At 31.6% G+C, this 24,702-nt stretch overlaps 2 protein-coding genes across 4 annotated transcripts in view; one reads left to right on the forward strand and one right to left on the reverse strand.

Annotated features, from left to right (window-relative positions):
- The first annotated feature begins 6,971 nt into the window (after positions 1-6,971).
- The window catches only part of LOC105253997 (lysine-specific histone demethylase 1A), a 123,175-nt gene continuing 105,444 nt past the window's right edge, over positions 6,972-24,702 (forward strand). Inside the window, exons 1-11 of the mRNA XM_025415637.1 lie at positions 6,972-6,986; positions 8,989-9,061; positions 9,500-9,722; positions 9,800-9,951; positions 10,016-10,177; positions 10,370-10,486; positions 10,569-10,745; positions 10,962-11,222; positions 11,341-11,478; positions 11,592-11,665; positions 11,940-12,088. Coding sequence (XP_025271422.1) covers positions 9,038-9,061; positions 9,500-9,722; positions 9,800-9,951; positions 10,016-10,177; positions 10,370-10,486; positions 10,569-10,745; positions 10,962-11,222; positions 11,341-11,478; positions 11,592-11,665; positions 11,940-12,088 — 1,477 coding nt within the window. The 5' untranslated portion in view covers positions 6,972-6,986; positions 8,989-9,037. The remainder of the gene's footprint in view (positions 6,987-8,988; positions 9,062-9,499; positions 9,723-9,799; positions 9,952-10,015; positions 10,178-10,369; positions 10,487-10,568; positions 10,746-10,961; positions 11,223-11,340; positions 11,479-11,591; positions 11,666-11,939; positions 12,089-24,702) is intronic.
- On the reverse strand, positions 7,795-8,912 carry LOC105253996 (diamine acetyltransferase 2). 3 transcript variants are annotated; one of them, XM_011262414.3, is made up of 5 exons: positions 8,761-8,912; positions 8,497-8,637; positions 8,359-8,410; positions 8,082-8,281; positions 7,795-8,011 (listed from the first exon to the last, which is right to left on the reverse strand). In XM_011262414.3, the coding sequence occupies exons 2-5, from the start codon at positions 8,560-8,562 to the stop codon at positions 7,841-7,843; spliced, it is 489 nt and encodes a 162-aa protein (XP_011260716.1). In that variant the 5' UTR covers positions 8,563-8,637; positions 8,761-8,912; the 3' UTR covers positions 7,795-7,840. The 3 variants fall into 3 exon arrangements, with proteins under 3 accessions (XP_011260716.1, XP_011260715.1, XP_019883894.1); XM_011262413.3 differs by having other exon boundaries at positions 8,723-8,901; XM_020028335.2 differs by having other exon boundaries at positions 8,497-8,890.

Below are 24,702 nucleotides of genomic sequence, written 5' to 3' on the forward strand. Positions count from 1 at the left end.
TGGTAGCGGTGGATGGAAGTAGTAGTAGTGTGGTGGTAGGGGAGGCTTATTATAAGTGTAGGTGTAAGGGTGTAGTGAGTAGATGGGAAAGGTGTGTGGTGTGTAGTCGTAGGATGGGATTTAGAGAGTAGTAGTTTCCCTAAATAAATAGTTATATGATTACTTAATTTAGATAACTTAGATTTTATGAAGTAGCCAAAAGCAAAGTTTCTGATATTGCTACACTACATTAAAAGATGGACTTACCGAAAACATTTAAATTAAATCAGCATGTTGATTAAAGGAAGCAGATGAGATATTAAAACTAATTTAAAGTTAAGTAGCATCAGGAAACAACAAAGAAAAAGACAAGAAAAATAAAAATGTAAAAGCCTAGATAAATGCCCAAAGCAATGAATATGAAATAAAAAATTAATACTTGTGTGATGGTGTTGGGTGGGTGTAGGGCGTGGGTTATTGTGTTGGGGTAAGATAAATATAAAGAAAAAATATAATGAAAATATAAAAAATGTATGTTCAATTAATTATTTTTAAGTTTATTTATAAATTTTGTTAGAAATATTTTATATATATACGGTATAACATAAAAATTTCAATCAATTAATTTTGATGGATGACTTTAGTATTATATTAGTTAAAGCAAATTATATTAAAATGACCAATGGTCGTTACATATTACGACTATAAATGAGCGTAAAATTATGTCCATGCGAAAATAACTTGCAACGAAAGGAGTTATTCTCCTTTATTGACCTTAGAGAGGTCTCTGAACTTTTTGCTAAAAGTAGCCAAATTAAATATGGTCGTGATCAGTGAAAGGTAGGTTTAACTGATCCGACAAATTATTTTTAATAAGATGAAGAGGATGGACCAAAATATTGGGCGAAGTAAAAAAACGAAATATACATTGTATTCTACGTGCAATAGCACGCAATAAAATAAACGCGTAAATAAACGGGTCCGAACATAAAATACACAGTTAACATTAAAAAATAAAGACGCGTAAAATAAATGGTTGACAAAAAGGAAATAGGTTCGCGATCGTGGTAGGGCACATTCTAAATCGCGGATTTAAGTAATCATGGATTCTTGCTGCCTAATCAGCAATAAAAAACTGCTACAGTTTTTTAGGATCGGTTAGGGCTGTTAGGATCGTAAAAACTGTTAAGATCGGTAGGGGTTGTTGAGGATTGTTGTAGGATTGTTAGGTCAATGTAGGGCTGTTACGATGGATAAGGGCTGTTGGATTGATAGGCCTGTTAGGAATCGATAGGCCTGTAGGATCGATAGGGTACTAGGCCTATAGGGCTGCAGGCATTAAGATCTGATAATTGTTAGTATTGTTAGATTATTTAGACTATGAACAATGTTAAACTATAGTATTTTATATAGTAAGATAATTACTATATAATATACTATAAAGTTTTTCCTTATTTAAAACATAAGATATAATTTAAGAGCGCAAAATTGTATATTATATTATGTAAAATTGTATATTAATTGTACTCTGAAAAAGCTGTACAATCAAGATTGATGTATAATGTTTGACATCATTCTTGATTTTTTAATTAATATTCACATTGCATATAATGTGAATTACATGTAATGTGGATGTTTAATAATTTGATTGTGTTGTAAATTACGTTTTTATATATACGAATTATATTATTAATTATATTAATAATATAATTCGTATATATAAAAATAAATATAATATAGTAAATATTGTATGCCATTATAAACATTTTATATAATGTTAAATTCAAATGTAAATGCTATCATTATCTAATAATGCTGATAATTAAGATATTAAATAAAGTTAAATTATATATTAGAACATAAATAATTTCTTTTTTTTTTTTAAATTTACAGTTTATATATATATATATATATATTCGATTTGATAAAATATTGTCATTTATCAATTTAAGCAATAAAAGACGTACTTATTTTGGAACATTTTTGTGCAAATTTGTAACTGATATCGACTTATTTGATAGAGATAGCATCATTGTAATCTATATTCTACATCTATACTATGTATATCATCAATATATTGTAATTTATATATTGTAATAATTTATATATATTGTATATATATAATTACATATTGTAAATTATATTAATTGCACGAAATTGAAAAAATGCACATGATACATAACGCAAAGTTTACAAAATTAATATATATCCAATAAATACTTGTTGTCTGTTAGACATTTTATTTTAAAATTATTCTAGAATTTAATAGTCTGTTTTTGATATTAAAGTTAATAAATACGGAAAATTTTTATTTCCAAATTTCGTAGTTTCAATTATCTTTTTAATTATTATAATGCGTAACATAAAAATAATTAAATAATGTATGTGATTTGATATTAAGCCAACGATGCAATATTAATTTCTCACTCGCGAAATTTAATACTTGCTCTTTCGATAATGCAAAATCGCAATTTGACAAAATTATTTAGAAGTTCGGGATTTTGTGAATTAAATATATTCGTGAATTTGCAAATTGAAATTAAATATTTGTTAAATAAATGAATAATATTTGTTAAATAAATGTATAATTAATATTACAAACATCGCGTTTTTTTTCGTCCTTTGAGGCGCGATTGCTATCTTATTGTTTTTCATGTAAATACTAACGCGGTTCGTACTATCGAAGAAATGATCTTTATTGCAGAAATATAATTTCTCGTCGATTCTTGAACAATTAATCTACAACGAATTCAATGTTTCGTTGAAAATTAGGGGTTTTCGTTGCAGAGCTGGAATTAAATCTAGGTTTTTTCGACAGTTCCTGGAAGCAATGGTTTTAACAATGAGTTAACGACAGATTTTTTTAAAGTCGAATCACGAAATTATAATTAAATAATATACTTTGAATAAAAAATTTTTTCTTCTTTTATTAAATCTTCTTCTGTTATTATTATTCTTAATATTGATATCGGTTTAAAAATTTTTTATCGCTTTGGAAAAGACTTATTGTTAGTAGTAAAGCATTGAGCATGGATATAGCTATTACAGAGATAAATATTAATTTATATATATTATAGAGATAAATATTAATTTATACCAAATAGGTAAATTTAAATTGTAATTTATTTGTTCATCTCTGAACTTTTTTTAACAAAATATATGGTTAAGAACGAATATGTTTTATTAATTGATTTTTAATTAACTTTACTTTTGATCTCTTTTGAGAGATTATTTCTAGGTGTTGGACATCCTGCCATTTTAAGCCATTAATATTAATTTTTAAGTATAATTCGCTTGATATTTTATATAGAAAATTTGTTAGATATTTTACATGCAGGAAATATATGCGCAAAATGTGACACATTTGATAAAACTTTTCTTTTGTTAATATTATATCAATAATATTATATTAATAATAACACAATCATATTATATTATTAATAACACAAATATACATGAAATGTGCAAGTACTAAAAAATTCGAGGCAAGTCGAATGGGTACCCTGATATCAGTAAGATAACGACATATTAAAATATTATTAAATATATTATAGAAGAATTAATAATTTTTTATTTTACGTTGCGAAATATTTAAATACGAAATTTTTCAAAATCTTGCTGTTATTGGGTTCGACTTGTCTCGAACACTTGGTACCCGAAAATTATTGTACTCGTACATTTAACAAGCGATAAATGCGCATATGTTTCATGATTCTTAAATATACTCGTTTGTAACCATGCACAGTTCTATAAAAATAGTTATCTTATAAGAGTTTTATTATTTATTAATAAAAAGACATTTTTAAATAATGGAAGAACATTTTTTCGTGTAAATTTCGATCTTGTGAATGAAAGATGATGATCATAATTGTCATTGATTCATTGAAATGTTAAAATCATTGCTATTGGGAGTGGTCTGGAAGATCTGAGATTCGTTCCATTTTGCAGCGGAACTCTTGACATTTAACGAGTCATTTAATTTTCCTTCGCGAATCAATCTCGATAGAATTCTACGTAAAACATACGTTAAAAAAAAGTCGCTCTCTCTATTTAATATTGTTCTTCTACCTGTCGGATATTAACTGACGATCGGGCCAAATTATTTTAATCTTTCGAATTGTTATCATCAGATTATCCACGAGATATTTTCGTCTTATATTTAATTGCAGTTATTATTTTTTTACTTGATCGTTGGCTTATACAAAATTTCGCTTATTTTTTCACGTGTCAAACTTTCTTAAAAAATTAAAATGTGTCAATATAAATACTTTTCTTTTTGTAATAAAAAGATTGATAATATAATTGATGATAAGATATAATAATTAATGAAAAAATATAATAGATAATGTAAATGTATTTGCGATTTTTTTATTGCAATTACGCAATTCTTAATAAGTTTTGTAATGAAAAGTCGATAATTAATAAATATCACGAATAATTTGAATCGTCTGTTTGAAAATCATTTGATTTAATTTTAAATGAATGTTGTGTGCATTTCAGACATTTTCGTGTAATTTTGTATCATAAGATATTTTGTACTAATTTATAAATATTATAATTATATTTATAAATTATATATTGTAATTATATTATATAAATATTATAAATTCTTATCATAAATATATTGTATATGTTGTAAATATTATTATATATTGTAATAATATTTTATAAAACTATTTATGTTATACTTTGTAGTTCAATTATTGTATATTTTATATTCAATATGAATTATATATCAATTGTATTAAATACACACAATAGTGTATATTGTATATATTTTCAATATTTTATAAGTAAAATAATTTTGTAATGTAATAATTTTATAAAATAATATGTAATAATTTGTATAATAATTTTATAAAATAATTTTATAAAATAAGATATTTTGTATTAATTTATAAATATTATAATTAATATATTATAATTATATTTTATAAGTATATTATATTTTATAAAATATGTATGTTACTTACCACACTTCAATATTATTATGTATATTATATATTGTATACTTCCCTTTATTTTATGAAATTATATTATATTTATTATATTTAAATAAAATAATTATAATAAAAATTATACCTCTTCGATGGTATCTCCACCTTAACGAAGGCATTTGCCGGGTGAAGAGGTTTGAGTACTCTAATGATCCGGAGAGCTATGTCGGCGGTAATGTATTTAGATAGTAAAAATAATCATTTCTATGTCATTTTGCCAGTCAAATCGCGTCAAAATGAGATCAAAATGATTATTTTTGCGATCTAAGTAGTTACCGGTAAGGTCACCTATGCCGGACAGGTCGAAGGGGAAGAGTGAGACTAAGAGAGATACTGTAGTTATTTATACTGAAGTTATTTATACTGAAGTTACATATTACAATATTTTTAATAAAAGCTATATATATATTAATGACGAAAAGTAAAATCCGTGCTTAAGGATTGAAACATTCTTTTACAAACACAACAAAATTTTCATACGATATATATAAAAGAATTATATGAAAATATTAAGAAAATAATTAATAAATATATATTACTTAATTTTTTTATCATATAAATTCATTGTTGTGTATGAAAAAAGTCTCTTCTTTTTTGCGTAGAATTTCTTCTACATTTTTATTTAAAAATGTTTTGCAAATATATGTCTTTACTATTTATTTTATTATCAAGAGTATATATAATTAATATATTTATTAAAATTGCATGTTATCTAATATATAAAACATGCAAATATGTAACTTTATTCTTTCATATTATAAAGTATTTTAATTATTAACAACGTTAAATATATATATATATATATATATATAACGAATTAATCGAACGAATGCATTCCGATTCATCTTTTCGTTTGGTAGATATAAATATTTAATTTACTATTCGACTGATTACATTCCGATTCGCTTTTTTATTCGATATATATAAATATTTAATTAATTAATCTAACGATTGCATTCCGATTCATCTTTTCATTCGATATATATAAGTATTTAATCAATTAATCGAACGATTACATTCTGGTTCGCTTTTTCGTTCGGTATATATAAATATTTAACGAACTAATCGAACGATTGCATTCGGCTTACCATTTTACTCGTTGCGTTATAGTGAATATCGCACGAGAGAGGCAAGCAACATGCGCGATGTCATGCACGATTTCGACCGTCCGCGAACAGACGAAAAACGGCCAATTTATATCTCGACTTCCGGACGCAATAGCGATTTCGTTCTTTTTGCATAAAATTCTACACCATTTCGCGGCACTACCGTTTAAATCTCGTCCCGATCGCCCGAGGAGCGGCTGACTTACAATGAATATCCGAAATCTTCTTGAACTCACACTTAAGTGTAATATTTATATATATCGAATAAGAAAGCAAGTCGGAACACAATCAGTCGAATAGTGAATTAAATATTTATATATACTAAACGAAAAGATGAATCGGAATGCATTTGTTCGATTAATTCGTTAAATATTTATATATATAAATATTTACACGTACGTTACACTCATATATATATTAATAATTAAATTTTTACATAATGAAAAAAATTGATAAATATCATAGTCAGTTAATGCTAATTAAGAAAATTTATAGAAATATGGTTAAAAATGTTTTTATCTTACAGTAGATATTTTGGGTTTTGTAAATAAAAAGAGATAAATATGACAATAGCACGGAACAAAACTAGAAATTGTGCACATTACCCTACCCATATTTTACCCTCTGAGAACATTCATAGACATTGGCTTTGTAGTTCATGTCCACGTTTTCAATGTCCATAGAGGGAGTATCGCTTTCAGGGATCACCTAAAAGGAAGCCATAACATCTCTCAGTCTTCTCTCTACTACTCTACGATGACAGATTTTTGAACACAACCTTGAATAGGAACCTTGAATAGATCAAATTTAAAGGTTGCCTAGACTGTTGTTTCCTAAGACTACGCATGCGCGTTATAAGTCGTTGGCGCGGAAAAACGAGATTGAATGGCACGAAAATAATTCGGTAAGTATTGATGTAAAGATTTTACCTCTGAATCTTTCAAAACTTGCATATCATGTATATTTGAAGGTAAACAAAGTGAATTAATCTTTCGATGTAACTTAATTTTCCTGTAAATTTATTAATATGTTTGAATCATAATGCTTAGCATTGCATCGAGGTCATTCGATGAATTTATCGTACGTTGTTCAAGATCGTTCGATATATATATATGTATTTTTTTCTTTATATTCTCTTAATATAAATTTCTTCCAAGCAATATTTCTTCTCGCAAACTAAATTTCTCGGTAATTTTATTAATCTGCTTGACACACAATGTGGAATAAAATAAATAATATACCTTTGCAATAAATAAATTGCATTTGCAAATAAGTGATATGGAAGAAGCTAACAAAATATTGCCACAAATCGTCAAAAATGTCGAGAAAAATATATATTGAAATATTTGAAAATACTGAAAAAATATTCGTGTCATACATAAACACAATATATTGCATTATTAATGTAAACTTGATAAATTTATCAAGAAAACTTCGTGCGATTATAGTTTTGCACGTATTAATAAAGTTACTGAAAAATTTAATCTTTAAAATTGTTAATAAATAAGTATATATAGCATCGAAAACTGAGAAAAATATTGCTCAATATTCTCCTCATATGCAGATAGTATATATGTGAATTTCAGTAATTTAATATTCATCCATTTTAAATATCTTCCAAATTATATAAAAATTTTATTTTTTCTAAATTATAACAAATTTAGCTTACATATTTGAGATATAGAAACATTTATTTGTACTTATATTTGAAATTATTATCAATATAGTACATCAAGATATTTGATTTTGATTTTTGTGTTATTCAGAATCAGATGCTAGTCTTTTCAAATTTGCATCGGAGAAATTATAATAATGCCACTGTTCTTTAGATGTCATATCACTAGCTCCATATTTTTTATAAAACTCCTGTGCCGGGTTCCAGTTGAGAACAAGAAAATCCAACTTGCTACAATTATTCTCAACTGCTTCCTGCAAAGATTTTATAATCAGACACATGTTGCATATTTAATTGTATATTTGAATTGTAATTTAAACATACTTTTGCAACAGCTTTCAGAAGCTTGATGCCAACATGTTTCTCTCGAAACTCTTGTGTCACGTAAATATCCTCTAGAAACATAACTTTACCACGCCATGTAGAATAGACATAATAAAAGATAGTATAACCAATGACCTTTTCATTAAATGTTGCCACATTACAGAGAAATAATTGTTCCTCGAAGCCATCTCTTTCTAAAGCTAAATATTTTCTTTCGTGAGATATCATCATTTTTAGGCAATTTGTATTATAATATAGAAATGTGCATAAATCTTACTTTTGTAATCAATTTTTGGCCCATCAGGCATCTTCTCATAATCTGCTAATTCCTGAAAAATAATCATTTTTATAAATAATCATTTTTATAAATAATCATTATCCAAGATATTTATTATTCGCTATCAATAAAATTTACCTGTATGAGCATCATGATGGCTTCACAATCTTCACGTCTAGCTCTCCGTACAATTATTTCAGTCATTATTGATATTTGCGATTAACGTGGATTTTAGCTAGAAAATTATTGCAGCGACTATTTCGAAATATTCCAAAAATACTGAAAATATAATATAATACATAAATCTAAACACAAATCCTTCCTCTAACATGAATTATCACTTATATATCTTTCACAGATTTACTTGCGAAAGATTAAATATCATGACGTGTGTAAATTTACTCTTATCGCTCTTATCATTTTTATAAATGTAACGATTGTATTTGTCAATGATTGTTATGTTGCAATTTATCTTTTGGTTATTTCCGTGTGTGCATTCCTGCTGACTAAATCGATTCTCAGAGGGCTCTCAATCGCAGCTTACATTTCCGCTGCCGTCCCCGCGTTTTGTATGTGCCGGCTGTTTCCTGTTTCAAGCATCAAAACAAACTTGAGATTTTTATGTTACAGTGATTATTCTTGACACCTTTAAATCGACTTATTTAAATAACTAAGCAACATGAGTCGCAGGAAAAGAGCAAAGGTATGTGTTTCATTTTCTCCGGATTAAGAAATCTCTCCTTAAGAATCAAGCGCGATAATGTTTTATATATTTGTGGTTACATACGTTGACATCAATTATAACAATAAGACTGCGATGTTACCGCTTTGACTCACGTCTTGTTCTTTTATTACATGATAATGAATCGGATAAATAAATTTTCGTTAGAATATTTTATGATTAGGTCAGATATTGGAATTTTGTTTACTAAAAAGTGAGGCTATATTTTGATTGAGAACATGTAGAGTATATGTTTACGATACTTTATATAGCTATTATTTATCATTCAATCATTATTCAATCATTATTTAAATCTTTTCTTTAAAGAAAAGTTTTCTGCTTATGTGAAATTTTTATAGTACCTCTTATGTTTGTACGCAACTACTGTATATATTTTATATGAGAAAATATCCAATATAGGTGGAGTATAGAGAAATGGAGGAAAAATATAATCAGTTAGAAGATGAAAATGCCTCGGATACATCAGAGAAATCTAAAACTGGTCTTGTAACACCAGAGAAGAAAGTTTCCACAGAGGTGAAAAAAGAATCCGAACCTATAATACCTGTACCTGTAGCTTCTGCTTCAAAAAGTGAAGTCAAAGAGGAAGATGATCAAGACAGTGATCATGAAGATCCACACGGTATTTTATGAACTATCTAAATTTGTTAATGTAAAGATTAATTTTATGTTTATATGTTTAATTTTATGTTTATATAGTGAAAGAATTATTGCATGGATTGGAAGGTGCAGCCTTTCAAAGCCGCCTACCATTTGACAAATTGACATCTACCGAAGCTGCATGTTTCCCTGATGTTTCTGGTGGACCACCACAAACACAAAAAGTATTCTTGCACATTAGGAATAGACTTGTAAGTATATGAATTATAAATTATGAAATTATATTCTTTTTTTAATATAATTGTTACATTTTAGTTGCAAATATGGCTGGAAAACCCCAAACAACAATTAATCATCGAAAATGCATTACCACAAATTGAACCACCTTACAATAGTGATACTGTGCTCACTCGTAGGATTCATGCCTTCTTAGAACGCCATGGATTTATAAACTTTGGAGTCTTTAAACGTCTTAAGGTAATAAATATATATAACTCTTGCATTATTATTTTGAAGAGATTGTTATATATTTATTTTATTTTAATATTATATATTAGATATATTAATATTGCAATTTTATCATATTATATATATAGACATTGTTATTATATTATTAAACAAAAACAAAACGATTAACAAAAATTAACAATTTGTATTTATTTGTTGCAGCCATTACCTACTAAAAAATTAGGAAAGGTCATTGTAATTGGTGCTGGTATTGCTGGATTGGCAGCAGCTCAGCAGATGCAACAGTTTGGTTTAGAAGTAATTGTTTTGGAAGCTAGAGTAAGTTCTTCATATATATAAATTCTATTTTAACTTTATGTATAAATTAATTTTTACTAAACTATTATTAATTTCCGTCTAGGATCGTGTTGGTGGACGAATCGCCACATTTCGTAAATCAAATTATATTGCGGATTTGGGAGCTATGGTGGTCACCGGTTTAGGTGGAAATCCTGTAACGACTCTTAGTAAACAAATTAATATGGAACTCCATAAAATTCGACAAAAGTGTCCATTATATGAAAGCGATGGTCAAACGGTGTGTATATTTAAAATATTTTATTAAAATAATGTTGTATACATCTCTTTTTTGCTATTATATATTATAAAATATAAGCAGTTATTATATTCGTTATTATAATTTTTAACAATTATAAGATTAAATATTGCTCCCTATTACATGTATTAATATGTTCAGTTAAATATATATTAATCATATGTCAAAATTTAAAAATGGAATATGTATTTTTTACAGGTTCCAAAAGATAAAGATGAAATGGTCGAAAGGGAGTTTAACAGATTACTGGAAGCCACTTCTTATCTTTCACATCAACTAGATTTTAATTATGTAAATAGTGGATCTGGAGGTCAAGGCAGTAATACACGTCCAGTATCTTTGGGTCAAGCATTAGAGTGGGTAATACGTTTACAAGAACAAGGTGTAAAGCAACGTCAAGTAGCTCACTTGCGTTCTGTACTCTCATTGCAAGGACGACTAGTTACTAATCAGCACAGAGTATGTACAATTAAAAACTATTTTTTCAATTAAATATTTTTAATGTGATATACATGAAATGATATAATTAAATAAATATATGAAATGTTTGAAATTATATGATTAAACTATTTTCTAGATGATTTCCATCATGGATCGTTTAGTCGAATTGAATAAACAATACAAAGAAATGACGGAAAGTAAATTACAAACTCGAGATATAACGCAAGAATTCGTACTCCGATCTAAATTACGTGATCTTCATAATGCTTGTAAGGTATATAATTTAATGCATTTTTAATAACAAAGTTATAGTGATATACAGTAAGTAGTTAAATAGTGATATACAGTAAAGTAATAATATATTTATTTATTTTGTGTATTTCTCAGGAGTGGGATCAGCTATCAGATCAACAGAAAGAAATCGAGGCAAAATTACAAGAATTGGAGGCATCACCACCCAGGTAAATCTATTATATTCTACATATTTTGAATTTACTTTAAATGATTTATAGTTTGTGAAAAATTTATTAATTTATATATATTGCATATAATGCAGGAAACACTTTAAAAATTAAAATACAAAATACATATAAGAATAACATACACATTATATACTTATATAAAATTATAAATAAATTCCTGTTATATATTCTGTCATAAATTATAAATCATCAAGAATGATGGACTTAAATTGTATGTATGTGTATATATTGATATATCTTTTTTTATACACAGTGACGTCTATTTATCATCTAAGGATAGGCAGATACTGGATTGGCACTTTGCAAATTTGGAGTTTGCCAACGCAACATCTTTATCAAACTTGAGCCTGAAGCATTGGGACCAAGACGATGATTTTGAATTCACCGGAAGTCATCTAACTGGTGAGTTTACATATTGCTTATATAAATCGCGTATCAATTTTCAAAGAATTGCAATTCTTGAAAATTCGCAAATTAGAAGATACGTATGAATACATTATTTTTTTTTTGTCATACGTTTCCTTGTAACAAGTAATTTAGCGAAGAATTAAACACATACAAATCGTAACATATGCAACTACACAAATATCTATGTACGGTATCTCTTAAACTGGAAAAGATTTTAATGAATTAATTGCCAAGTATTTGCGGAATATTTAATTAAAACAGTATCAGGATCGAAATATATATTAATCTTGCGAAGTCGGATTTACCAGATATAATCATGTTTGCTAAAACACACGCACACAATTGCCCTGTGTTCTTTGAAAATTGCTGAGGCCGAGAGGAGATGGCGCAGATAATGAGTGAATTATTCGCGAGTTGCATCTCCTTTATAGGCGTTTGACTCGCTCCTCTCGCGCGTCTCCCTGTAGTTGACTTTATCAACCTTATTGAAAGCCGATAGCATGAGATTCCGTGTAGATAGTCGCCGTATTCCCCCCGACCTATCGAGTACCAGAGTTCTCATTATGTGAAATTATGCTATGATCATAGCCCGTAAACTCTTACGAGCTTACTAAAGCGGCGACGGAAAAGCCGTGCGGTTAAAAATATTTTACGATCGTCGATAAACGAGTATTTTTGCGGTTTGTATCGGCAAATAAATTGTATTGCCAAGTATTTTAATTTTATGAGACATGTTTATCAAGACTTGCGCGCACAAATATATGTTCTTTATATCGCTAGATATATTAATCAAAAATTCTATGCTTTATCACATGTCCTCTAATGTATATACACGTTATAAAAGTCATTAAAAATCAAAATTTGATCTAAACGCGCGCGTGTAGTTTTCGCTTAAAATAATCGACCGTGAAATATTTCCTATTTTAAAAATATTATATTAATTTTTCGTATGAAAGAAATATTTTTTATTTCTACATGATCTTCTTTTGGATCTTTTTATTAAAAAAAAAAAAAAACATGCGATCGTGTAATCTTACGCAGAACGTTTCGTGTCACTTGCCAATCCCGTTTTCGCGCGTGAGTGCTAAGGGAACATTAACGTAATACATTCACGATGGAAACTACTATCTCCTTAACGATCCTTTTGCCGATACTCGATGCGCAATCAAAACTAGCCGATATCGTTCGGACTGCAATGCGGTTTAACTGTACTTGCTACCATCATTGCAAGCTCGACGATTGCGCGAATGGAAATTGCTTCGAGTGTACCGGTCCAAAGCCGTTTTGTCGGCTATCGAAATGGAACATACGCGCGAGAAGAGAGATCTGCTCGGATCGAATCGAACCCGGAACTCGGACGTACGGTAAACGGATGCGGTTTGCCGTGAAACGAGAGAACGCGCGCGCAAAAGACGCTCTCATTTCGAGGGGGAGTGTTCGAGATCGCGAACGATGGCCCCCCTCCGAAAGAAGGGGTTCCAGAGAGAGAGAGGGTAGTGCGCCCATCGTGAACGTGCATCGATGATCATGATGGTCTCCGTTGCACCAGGTCCCCCGCGATTAATGAGATGTAAACAATTTAACACTAAATTAAGCACGACAATAGGCTCTCTCTTTTTTTCCTCCCTCTTTCCCGATCGAAGCCAGCCCCTTCGTCGGGGCTTCCAAGCACCGACTCACCCGATATATAATCGGGATTGTCTCTCGGCGGCGCGCTCTTTACGGACCATCGGTTCCTTCTCGGTTTCAAACGAGGCCCGCCGATGGGTCGCTCGCGATTTTATCGGGAAACGCACCGAAAGTAAAACAATACTTTACGGGACGTTTCTCTCGCTCCGCGTCTTTTTACTGTTTCACCCTCCGCGCTCCGATTTATCATCTGGTGCCTTATCTGAGAGCACCCGTTCTTGGAATACTTGGTACGATATATATGGGAAATATCAGTAGCATTAATTTTTCCTTTCGAAATTTCCTTGATAAGATATGAAATATTCAAGTATTTTAAAATTACATGCCATCTTTTGCAATTTAATAATGATACACAGATAAGTTTATGATTGCAGATGAAATTGTCAAGAATTTATTTACAATCTTTTGGAAATTTTTTCTAAAACAATCACGCTGTGTCGGAGATATATCGCCGTACTTGCGACAATTGACACAATTGGACGAATTAATTTTTTCCTGATGTAAACGTAACGATATCTCGTGCATTTCGAGATGAGCGTATCTGCGCGAAAAGTCGAGGGAGAAAAAGCGAAGCGCGTAAGGTAGTTGCCCTCGTGCTCGGAGGAAAAACATAGCGACGTGATCGCAAGTCTCTATATTTTATACTCCGACTCTCGTAACTTGTTCCTCAGTCCACGCACGTTTACGTTCTGAGACTGAATACTGCGAGACGTGCCGTTGCACGCTCTTTCTTCCCGCGCTTTATGCGGTTATTGATCCGACCTATGCAGTCGGGACTGTTCCCGGGGAATATTCGGTATCGAAATTTATGGATGTATCTCGGTGACAACGCGATCGTCACGGTCATCCCGACATCCGCCAGTCTTGTTCGATCAGCAATATAACGGAGATTTACCGAGCTTCCTTCCCTGGCGATGAGATCAGTCGGTCGTCATCAGGATATTTTCGGGATACGCCAATTTTCCATCCGAAGAAGATGCGAACATTCTGACAACACACTGGATGTTTGCGGAATTTTCGCCAAAAATACAAAACTCATCCCGCGAATCTGAAGACAGTTTTTCCGAGATTTCTTATTTTATGTCACTTCAAAATTTACAACGCATTACTCCAAGTTTCAATTTAACGTTCTGTGATAACAATAATCCGTCATGATTACTTGATATATTGAAATTATATATATAATAATTTAATCATTGCACAAATTATTATATATATATATAATTTCAATGTATCAAGTAATGATGACGGATCGAAAAATCCACAACGAGGGGCACGTTCGCAAAATTCGAAGTCGCGATATTCGCGAAACACCCCATATAGCTCGTCGCCAACTCGAGCCCTGTTGTACGGCGGGTTCACGAGAAAAAGATGAGAGGGAAAAAGAGGAGGGAAGGGGGCATTTACGACGTATCGAAGACTTCTATACGCCGTTCGTTGACTCCGATCGTCGCATTCCACGCCGTTCGTGGTGTGTCGCTACCAAAATTATATTGTCGTAAAGTTGACTTTACCCTCCCCCATCTCCCTTCCCCGTTCGCCATCCGAATCCTCCTTCTCTTCCTCGCTGTTGTTTCGGGGGGGGGGGGGAAGAGGGGGATTACATTCGCGCGAGCGCATGAGCATCCGGCACAAGGATGTCCTTCGCAGGATCCTCCGATTGTCCCGCTCGGCCCCCCCCTCTTCCCTCCTCGCGTGCGTAATGCCTGCGATATATTGCACGCGCGTCGTTAACGCGTGCATATTTTTAAATGAATCGGGATCGAGATACGATAAAGGAGATTATTCGGCGATGACGCTCCCTCCCAAGGTGCGAACTTCGGGGGCTCGCTTCCCCTCCTCTCTCCTTCCCTTTTCGTTACGACGATCGCACTAATTGACGGGAGGATAACCGGATGTGCTTTTATCGGAGCTCGGAGCGATTCCGCGACACTCCGCGATAAGGAGGGAAAAAAAACGTAAAGATAAAAGAAATGGAACGAGGAAGGAGGAAAGGAGGAATTTATTGCGAGACGTGCCACGTGTTACGCACGGTTGCCCTCCGATTTGCATCTTTCTTATTTTTCAGAGAAAAGATATTTCAAAATATTTATATTATTTGTACTTAAATATAAAATAGAAAAGATATTTTAAAATATTTATATTATTTGTATTTATTTTAAAATATTTATATTATTTGTACTGAAATATAAAATAGAAAAGATATTTTAAAATATTTATATTATTTGTATTTATTTTAAAATATTTATATTATTTGTACTTAAATATAAAATAGGAAAGATATTTTAAAATATCAATATTATTTGTATTTATTATAATTTACTACTTACTTATAATATTTATATTATTTGTATATTTATGCATGATTGGACGAGTGCCATATGATAATTTTTTATTGCAAGGAGGCAGGATAATATGCGATTCTCGTCACGATAGAATGCGTTATAGCGGTTAACAGATGCATTCTGCAACATCAAGCTGTAACAATGTCGTAATCTGCGCCCGTAATCGAGCTCTATAATCGAGCTTTCAACGCACCGGTTATTGTTTCCGCCGTCTTTGTCTTCCCTTGACAGAGTCGTGTTACCGATCGCGCGATACCGTCAACTCGGTCAAGACATCGCCGGGTGGATGTACCGGAAGCGTGAGACGCGTTCGCCGATTAATGAACGGGTTAAAATCGCGCTTCTCGAGAGCAAGATAGAGAGAGGGAGGGAGGGGGGGGCAGCCTCGCCGGCCGGATACTCATCCTGCATGATGATTTGATACTATGTCGTTGTTCTTCCTTTTTCGACGTCAATACCGCACACTTTCGTTCGTTGCTCCTCGGCAGCAGCAACAGCAGCCAGCAACGCTGCATTGCACAAACGGTCTTTGTTGAGCCGGAGCGCGAGGTATGACAATGCAACCGCCATCGGTTGAACATCGAAATTTCTTCCGAGTCTCCTCGTGATAGGACCATTGTGCAGAAAGGTTGATATTAACCGGGCAAGCCGGCGCGCCGCGCTCTCTCGAGAGACTCTCATTATGTATGCGCCATCGAAATTGCATCGTTACGATCTTGAATATGCATTCTCCCCCCCCCTCTCCCTCCTCCCTAAATATTCGCCCCGGTCCGCGTCCTGGCACGACGTCGGACAGTTTTTTTTTCTTTTTCTTTTTCGCAAGCGAATGCGCTCCGGAGTAGCAGTATTGCCGATGCTAAAGTCGGGCTTCTTGACATTCCAATCGGATCGGATTTGTCCGACATCGGCAAAAATCCCGATGGCCACTCGAGGCAAAATACAACTTTACGTAGTCCGCGAATTCGCGATCTTCTCCCGCGTTCGTTAAAATTGCAAGAATTATAATACGATACGTACAGTATATGCAACGGTGGCATTACGTGAAATTTAATCGTATGTATTTTTCTATTGCCGATAGGATCAAGAAGTAATTGTACTTGCGCGATAAGATCGAAATATGTAACATCAGAGTTTAATTTAATCATCGTTTGAAGTTTCGTCCTGATTTAAAATGAATTTTTAAACCTGTGTGTGTGTGTGTATTACTAACACTTACAAAGAAGACGTAAATTTTTTTCTTATAAAATTATTAAAGCAGAAACAAGTGTATTATGCGTCATGATTAGTTCAATATTTATTTAATAGATTAATAGATTGGATAGATTAATTTATTAATATATTATTTACATGCTGACTTTATATTGACTGTATGTAAATTTTCTTATACGGCGGAAAGTGAGGAGCTATATTTAACTTTTTTAATTTATTTCTATTTCTTAATATAAACAATTTTAACTTTTATTTATATAAATTTGTTTTAAAAATTTATTATAAATATATCATTACATATTTATTATTCAAGCTTGACAACATTATTAATTAAATTTATAGAGAACATTATTAATTAATAAACATTATTAATTAATAATTAAAATAATTGAAAACAATTAAAATATTATATATATATATATATATATATATATATATATATATTAACAATATTGTTAATGTTATATTTCAAGACGCATGAAATTAACTCTCAACATTAGAAATAATTGATTTTTTTAATAATTCAATTGCATATTGCTTGCACAGGAATGCATCTTTTTCTATTTTCGTTGCACACTTCTAGTAAAAAAGTTATTCAAAAAAAACTTTTGGCTAACTTCACATTAGCAATTTCAATTTTTTCAAAAATGATTGTCAATTAATATAATCGATAGATAGTTTGAATTTTCGTTTGCATGCCTCTAGTAAAAAAGTTATTCAAAAAAAACTTTATTTAATTAAACTTTTTTAATTTCATTGGCTATCAATTTGTACAAAAATAGTTTTCAATAAACAGAATCGATAGATTTTCGTTTGCAATCGAATCATAAAAAAACCAATTATTTCTAATATTGAGGGGGCTAACTTTACACGTCTCATCTTTTAGATTTATTCGAATCTTGATCCATTTTAATCGATAATTCATTTCCCGCGAAATTACTATTTTTATAAGGAATACTTAATGATTAAAAATTGTTTATACGTAAAAAAAGATAAAAATGATGACGCGATGAATTTTGCATATTATTATCATTAGAATCGTGTTCCAGTCTATCTAGCTTGCGAAAAATATTCAACATACCGACATGTCTATAGGAATATTAATACAGCCTGTTCCGCCAATTTTGAGCCTATCAAAAATTTTCTCCTTGTCGCGTGGACTCGGACATAGCGGTGTTTTCATAGAGTTTCGTAAAACGACGAGACGATGGATGACGCGAGGGGGGACGGGGGCGAAGGGGAATCACGGAATCTCTCCCCGGTGGAGGACGAAAACGAAACGTAGGCAGCTTAACATTAGCCGAGAACCGAGAACTGGATGGCGAACCGTCGGGAAGGCGGGAAGCGGGGGTGATAAGGGGGGGGGGGGCCGAGCGGTAATTTACGAGGTATCGAAGACCTTGTACACTCTCCTACCCACCAACGAGCCGGCCTCGCCCCGCGGAATCCAGTCTTGGCCTTAACGCACCGATACCTTTCCCATGACCACTTTCGGTGCCTATCCGTGCACTGTACACACATATACGTATGCACATCCACAAACCATCTCTACTACTCCTACACACACATACGTATCGGTCTTTACCATTTACAGTGCCCCTTGTGTCGGCAACGCAGTAGGGTACCTTGTTTGATGTAGTCTATCTGGGGGTACAGTCCATCGCATGATCCACGTAATTTCTCATCCCAACGGCTATCGCCCGTAAAGAAGCGTCAATGAAACGATTGCCTAGCACCGGATCTACCGTTTCTCGGAGACAAATGGTCCGGTGGCACATATCGGTATTAGGTCAGCCTAACTTCTACACGCGTAATAGTAGTCGGTAGTTCTGTAGCGATATACAACATTGTTGTATAGACTGAGCTTTATCGTAATCGTTGATATATAGGCTATTCGTTACATAATTCAACAAAAAAGAATAATTATCCTTGTTTTAATTTGATTCTGGTATGCTTTGTCACAATTAATGAAGTTTGATGTCAAAAGAACAGCGTAATTTATCATGCTATAGTTACACAGTGACGTTAGAAAAATTTCATCTCGTCAATTTTAATCCGTATTCGAAAATTTTTGATATATGAATTTTAACAAATATGTGAACAATTAATATTAGTGTACCTGTATTTCGTCGTTTTGAATTTATTTCCACGTTAAATTTCTATTTAATATCTTAGAAAAGTTATAAGATTGAAAAATATTCGTTAAATATTATCCTTAATAACTTAATTTATAATTTTTACTTTATATAATTTTTAATTTATAATTTTTTTTAATTTAAAAAGTAACTTTTCTTCAAAGTTGCACCTTTTTGCATAGTCTTTTTTGATATTGAATATAATTCCGGATCTAAAATGCTTTATCATTTTTAAGAAATTTAAGATAAAAATAGTAAAAAAGCTATTTTAAAGTATTTTACTAATAAAATTATATATTACTTAATATATAATTTTATTAATTTTTAAAGTATTTTATATATTACTTTATATATTACTTAATATATAATTTTATTAGTAAAATATTTTAAAATAGCTTTTTTACTATTTTTATCTTAAATTTCTTAAAAATGATAAAGCATTTTAGATCCGGAATTATATTCAATATCAAAAAAGACTATGCAAAAAGATTTTTTCTTTAAAGAAAAGTTACTTTTTAAATTAAATATGTTTTCTTCTTCATTAAATGTGGAATAATTATGAAATCAAAACATTGATTAATGTCACAATTTGCTACCAAATAATTCAAAGTTTCTTTAAGGAGTAATGTATATTGTCATTAGTTATATCTATTATTTCTGATGGAAGATTTTCACAACTCGGCGAGCATGACAGTACGCTATTCTTCATTTTAGCTTTATTTGCATACCAAACTCTCCCTCTCTCTCTCTCTCTCTCTCTCTCTTGTCTCTGCTCCGTAGTGTTGAAAATACGATGGTGAATAATTGCGGCAACACGCAACTGATCACTATTGCATACAGTAATGGTGATGGTAGTAGAGTAGTAGCGTGGAATATTTTATATATACAATATTGAAATTAAAGCGTACCTCCTCCGCCGACGTTGACCAACTTTTATCGCTATTTTACACGTACCTATATCTCCGTGTTAATATTTCCAGTTCGTTACGAGCTGCTTCGACAGGTTAAATGCAAAGTGACGCGTTAGGAATTAGAGAGATACCGGTTTGCCCTTATCGTTAATTGTCCACTTTGCCGATTTGAGTTGCAACATTGTACACGCGCGCGTGTGTCCATCCCATTGAAATATTCAAGCTTCTAGTTGGATTGTAATTACGTCGTCTATGAGGCAATGTATCACGATATAGGCCGCGGTAGATGGGCGAAGGCCTCTGGAGACTATGGCGGATTGGATGATATCGTAAAGCATTCCTAAGCCCGACTAATTGTTGATTTGGGATGCAAAATCATATATCCGTCGACAAATATTCAAGCCGCCAGGCAAACGGCAAGATAAATGTTTGATGAGAAACGGGAAAAATGCCGCACCGTTCTTAGGGAATTATCTTCGATGCTCGATAGAGCGATCTAGTAAAAGTAATAGGATGAGATTGTCGAGATACCTCGACAATCTCATTGCGATACCGTAAGCAGCTTGAAAGCTTCTTTTCATTCTATTCCCTATTTTGGTTCGGATAACAGCAATTTTCCAACAATGAATTGTACATTTCAGAATTGCATGTTCCCAGGATCGTGATAAAATTGCTTCGAGTTCATGCTTGACTTACTTATCATTGAATATGAGATATGTATATACGAAAAAGTGAACGTAAAAAAATATTTTACGTAAATATTATCGAGTGACATATATTCTATGTTGCAGAAGAGTACAAGAAAAAAGAAAAATACTTTTTAAAATAGAATGATTTACATAAATCAGAAATAAATCTTTCAAATACACATTTCACGTTACTTGGGCTTTGAGCGATTAATTGAATTAATTCTCAATAAAATATTATACTGTTAAATAAATAAATATAAAAATATACTATTAAATTATATAAATATTACATTGTACCATTTTTAATTTTAATTCGATTAAATTATATTATTTATTTCGGTAAATTAACATTCAATATAATGATTACATTTTTAATTATCTTCTTATTACTAAAATTAATAATATAAAAAGTAAAATTATTTGAAATGATTAATACACACAAATTACAAATATATTATTCCAGCTAGAAATTTCTAATATTAATTATTTTAATATTATTATTTCAATATTCTATCACTGGTATTTGAAGCAAATATTTCCTATATTTGTACCTTTATTATTTTCACGCAAAAATGGATTTGTAAATATAATATTTTATTTAAACGATATTATTTCAAAATGATTGTATACGATAGTTTTGTAAAGTGTGTGTATTATGTTGTAGCTCTTTTGTATCTTTACATTATAAAAGTAACTTTATTAATGAGCTGTCAGTAATTCTGTGACAGTGTTAATAATCGTGTTTCTCGCCGTAAATACCGCTTACGGAATTTTACGCTTATATACAATGCAAATAGTACATAATGTACTACGAAAACAACGTAATCTTACTAAGGATCGCGAGATTTATTACCGTCCGCGTTTCAATGTATCTTAACCCGATGGAGAAGATAGACGAAATGATAAATAGCGAGTACCGTAACGAAAAAGGTGAGGTATCCACGTGTCGTGTGTTACACGCGCAATTTTTCGAGGTGCAAAGATCGGTTTCTATCTTTTTTTTCTTTTGTTTTTTAAGGTCAGATTAAATTTTCACGTACGCACACACACGTGTCTATTCAGGGATTGTGGTTAATCGGTTTTCACGCGGACTCGCCAATTCGTTAAAGGGGAGAGAGCGGATGCGTTCGCGAAGATAACAGTGCTATGGGAGAGAGACTACACGTCGCAAGGTAGGAAGGAAGGAAGAATGGAACCTAAAGGGTTTCTCTCTCTCTATCCCTTTTCATGCACCGCCGTCGTTTCCCGCAGGCGTACGGTGGATTTCCTTGACGCGTTAAGTCCCGGATAGATGTACTGTATAACATCGTAGAGAGTAACTTAAGGCCCACACGAGGTTGTCGGGACGACGAATTATTTCCCTACGCGCTTTGTATAAACCGCCTCGCCAATCTGTCATCGGTTATACCCGCGTATGCGCCAGCGGCGGGAATATTTATGCGCGTGATCTTGGAGGCGCGATCTACGCGTGCGATATCCCGGGTTACGTGTAAATTATTCATCCGCGAATTCGATTCTCTCGATTACCGAGCGTGCCGTGTGTGCATCGTCGGCTTGTTAACCCCCTGATTGCGGGCCGCCTGGGATGTATCGCGCCCGTCACGTCTCTAATTCCCGATCGTTATTCAAATTGCCGTCGCATAGATTCTCTATATTATTATTAGCTGAGTTTTGTACCGTTTTCCGCTATCACTATTATTATCCGCACGATCGATTGTATCCGACCGACAGCGAGAACTGATATAATAACAACAACGAGTACCGAGGAATGAGAGGGTTCTTCGCATGTTTGGAAAAAATTTCTCATTTTAATTGCGGAATTCCTTTGAAGTGTATTTAGAAAACATGTCGCATAAGGGATATTAATTTATGATCAATTTTCTGATAACACGTGTACACAGTAAAAAATAAAATGTTAATTATAACACTTTTCACATGTCCCAGAAAGTCCACTCTAAATTTTAAGTTAAGGATGTTTTGTACCTATTTTCAAAATATTGAGAATTTCATGAAAATTGTACAGAATTGTCCTTACATATGTTTAGAATCTTCAGTACAATTTTTAAATCGATTCACTAAAGCGTTCACAAGTTGTAAGGATTTTAATTTGCACCGAATTAACATGTGTTCTTATGGGAAACGTACAATCACGTCGATTGAAATGACAAAAACACATGAAAATAATATTCAGAATTTGTTGAAAATTTGCAAAAGTTTAGATACAGAGGAAATATTTGGTCAAATAATATTATACAAGTATTAACTGGTTAAAAAGATATTAAATATAATTCAATGAATTTAGCCATGTACACAAGGCGAAATTCTTTGCCAAAAGTTAATCATTTCGATTAACAAAATTCGGAATATTTCAGTAAAAACACAATAAATATTAAAAAATACATCTCTGCACTGTAGCTAAGATCAAATTGTAATATTTCACACAATTTCTTACTCAAAATACAAAAGTGGATTCGTCAATATTGATTTTCAGCTACTTTTTGCTGAGATTGTACATACAAAACATCCTTAAAATAACTCATTCGTCCTATGTTACTTATTGACAAACTAAAAATGTTAAATAATTGACACAATACTTTATATTTATTTTTGTTATCGTGACTTTAAGTAAAAATAATGTAAAAATAACATACAAATTAGTTAAAAATTGCATGAAAAAATAGTTACAATAATTCGTCAGAAATATTGAGGACATTAACATGTAATAGTAATTATTTTAACTTAAATTATTTGTAATAGAAACATTTGATTTTAGTAAATTTGATTATTTTTGTATGTCAAAGTTCAAGATTATTTCAAGATTCATTTTAACTTTTCTTAGAGTGTTAAACTGCCTTTGAGACATGTTGATTGTTTAAAATGATTATATTAAAAATAATATTCCATTTCTAAGAGACATACAAAGTGTTAAGTTGTGAAGTTGACATAAATGTAACACATGAAAACGTTATAAAAATAATAGCATATAGGTTGCATGTTGATTTTACATTAAAGTACTAATCAAAACGTAATAACAGAAGGAAAGTTTAACATATGGACGCATAATTTTTTACTGTGTAGACATGAAAAAAAAAAAAAAACACATTGGTAGTCGTCGTTTATCCGAGTTGCAGTCCAACTGCAACGCGTCTATTTGCCACATCGATAGGCTAACGTACTCGAGAGAGTTTAGCGATAAAGACAATTTAATATCCTAGAGAAACACGTACACATGCACACATACACATGCACGCGCGTATCAGCTGAGTCAATGCGAATTAAGGGAGTTTCTTGTCGGTTGCAGCCGTTTCAAGCGACGGCCAACGTCGTAAACTTGAACCGATAATTTCGAACGGCAGAAATACAGTTGATACAGACGGAAGATTTCGTCCCAAGTCGAGAACCGCGTGTGCAACTTGAATTGGCACTAACGTAAATCGCAGATTAGCAGCGGATTTATTCGAATCGATTAAATATATGCTACCGAATCAATAACATGAAAGCCAGACGTATGCATCATTAGAATCTTATTTTAATTATTAAAATTATTTTTAATTTCTAAAACAAGGTTACATAAGATTAATAATAATTTAGGAAAATAACATGTATAGATAATAATATTTGTGCGACTTA

Source organism: Camponotus floridanus, unplaced genomic scaffold, assembly GCF_003227725.1.
Source record: "Camponotus floridanus strain SB8 unplaced genomic scaffold, Cflo_v7.5 scaffold125, whole genome shotgun sequence".
Classification (NCBI taxonomy): Eukaryota; Metazoa; Arthropoda; class Insecta; order Hymenoptera; family Formicidae; genus Camponotus; species Camponotus floridanus.

Coding starts and splice junctions, on each gene's coding strand:
- LOC105253996 (XM_011262414.3), bottom strand. CDS start 8,562: ATGACTGAAATAATTGTACGGAGAGCTAGACGTGAAGATTGTGAAGCC. Junction 8,411..8,496: donor CCATCATGATGCTCATACAG/GTAAATTTTATT, acceptor ATTATTTTTCAG/GAATTAGCAGATTATGAGAA. Junction 8,282..8,358: donor GCCAAAAATTGATTACAAAA/GTAAGATTTATG, acceptor GAAAATATTTAG/CTTTAGAAAGAGATGGCTTC.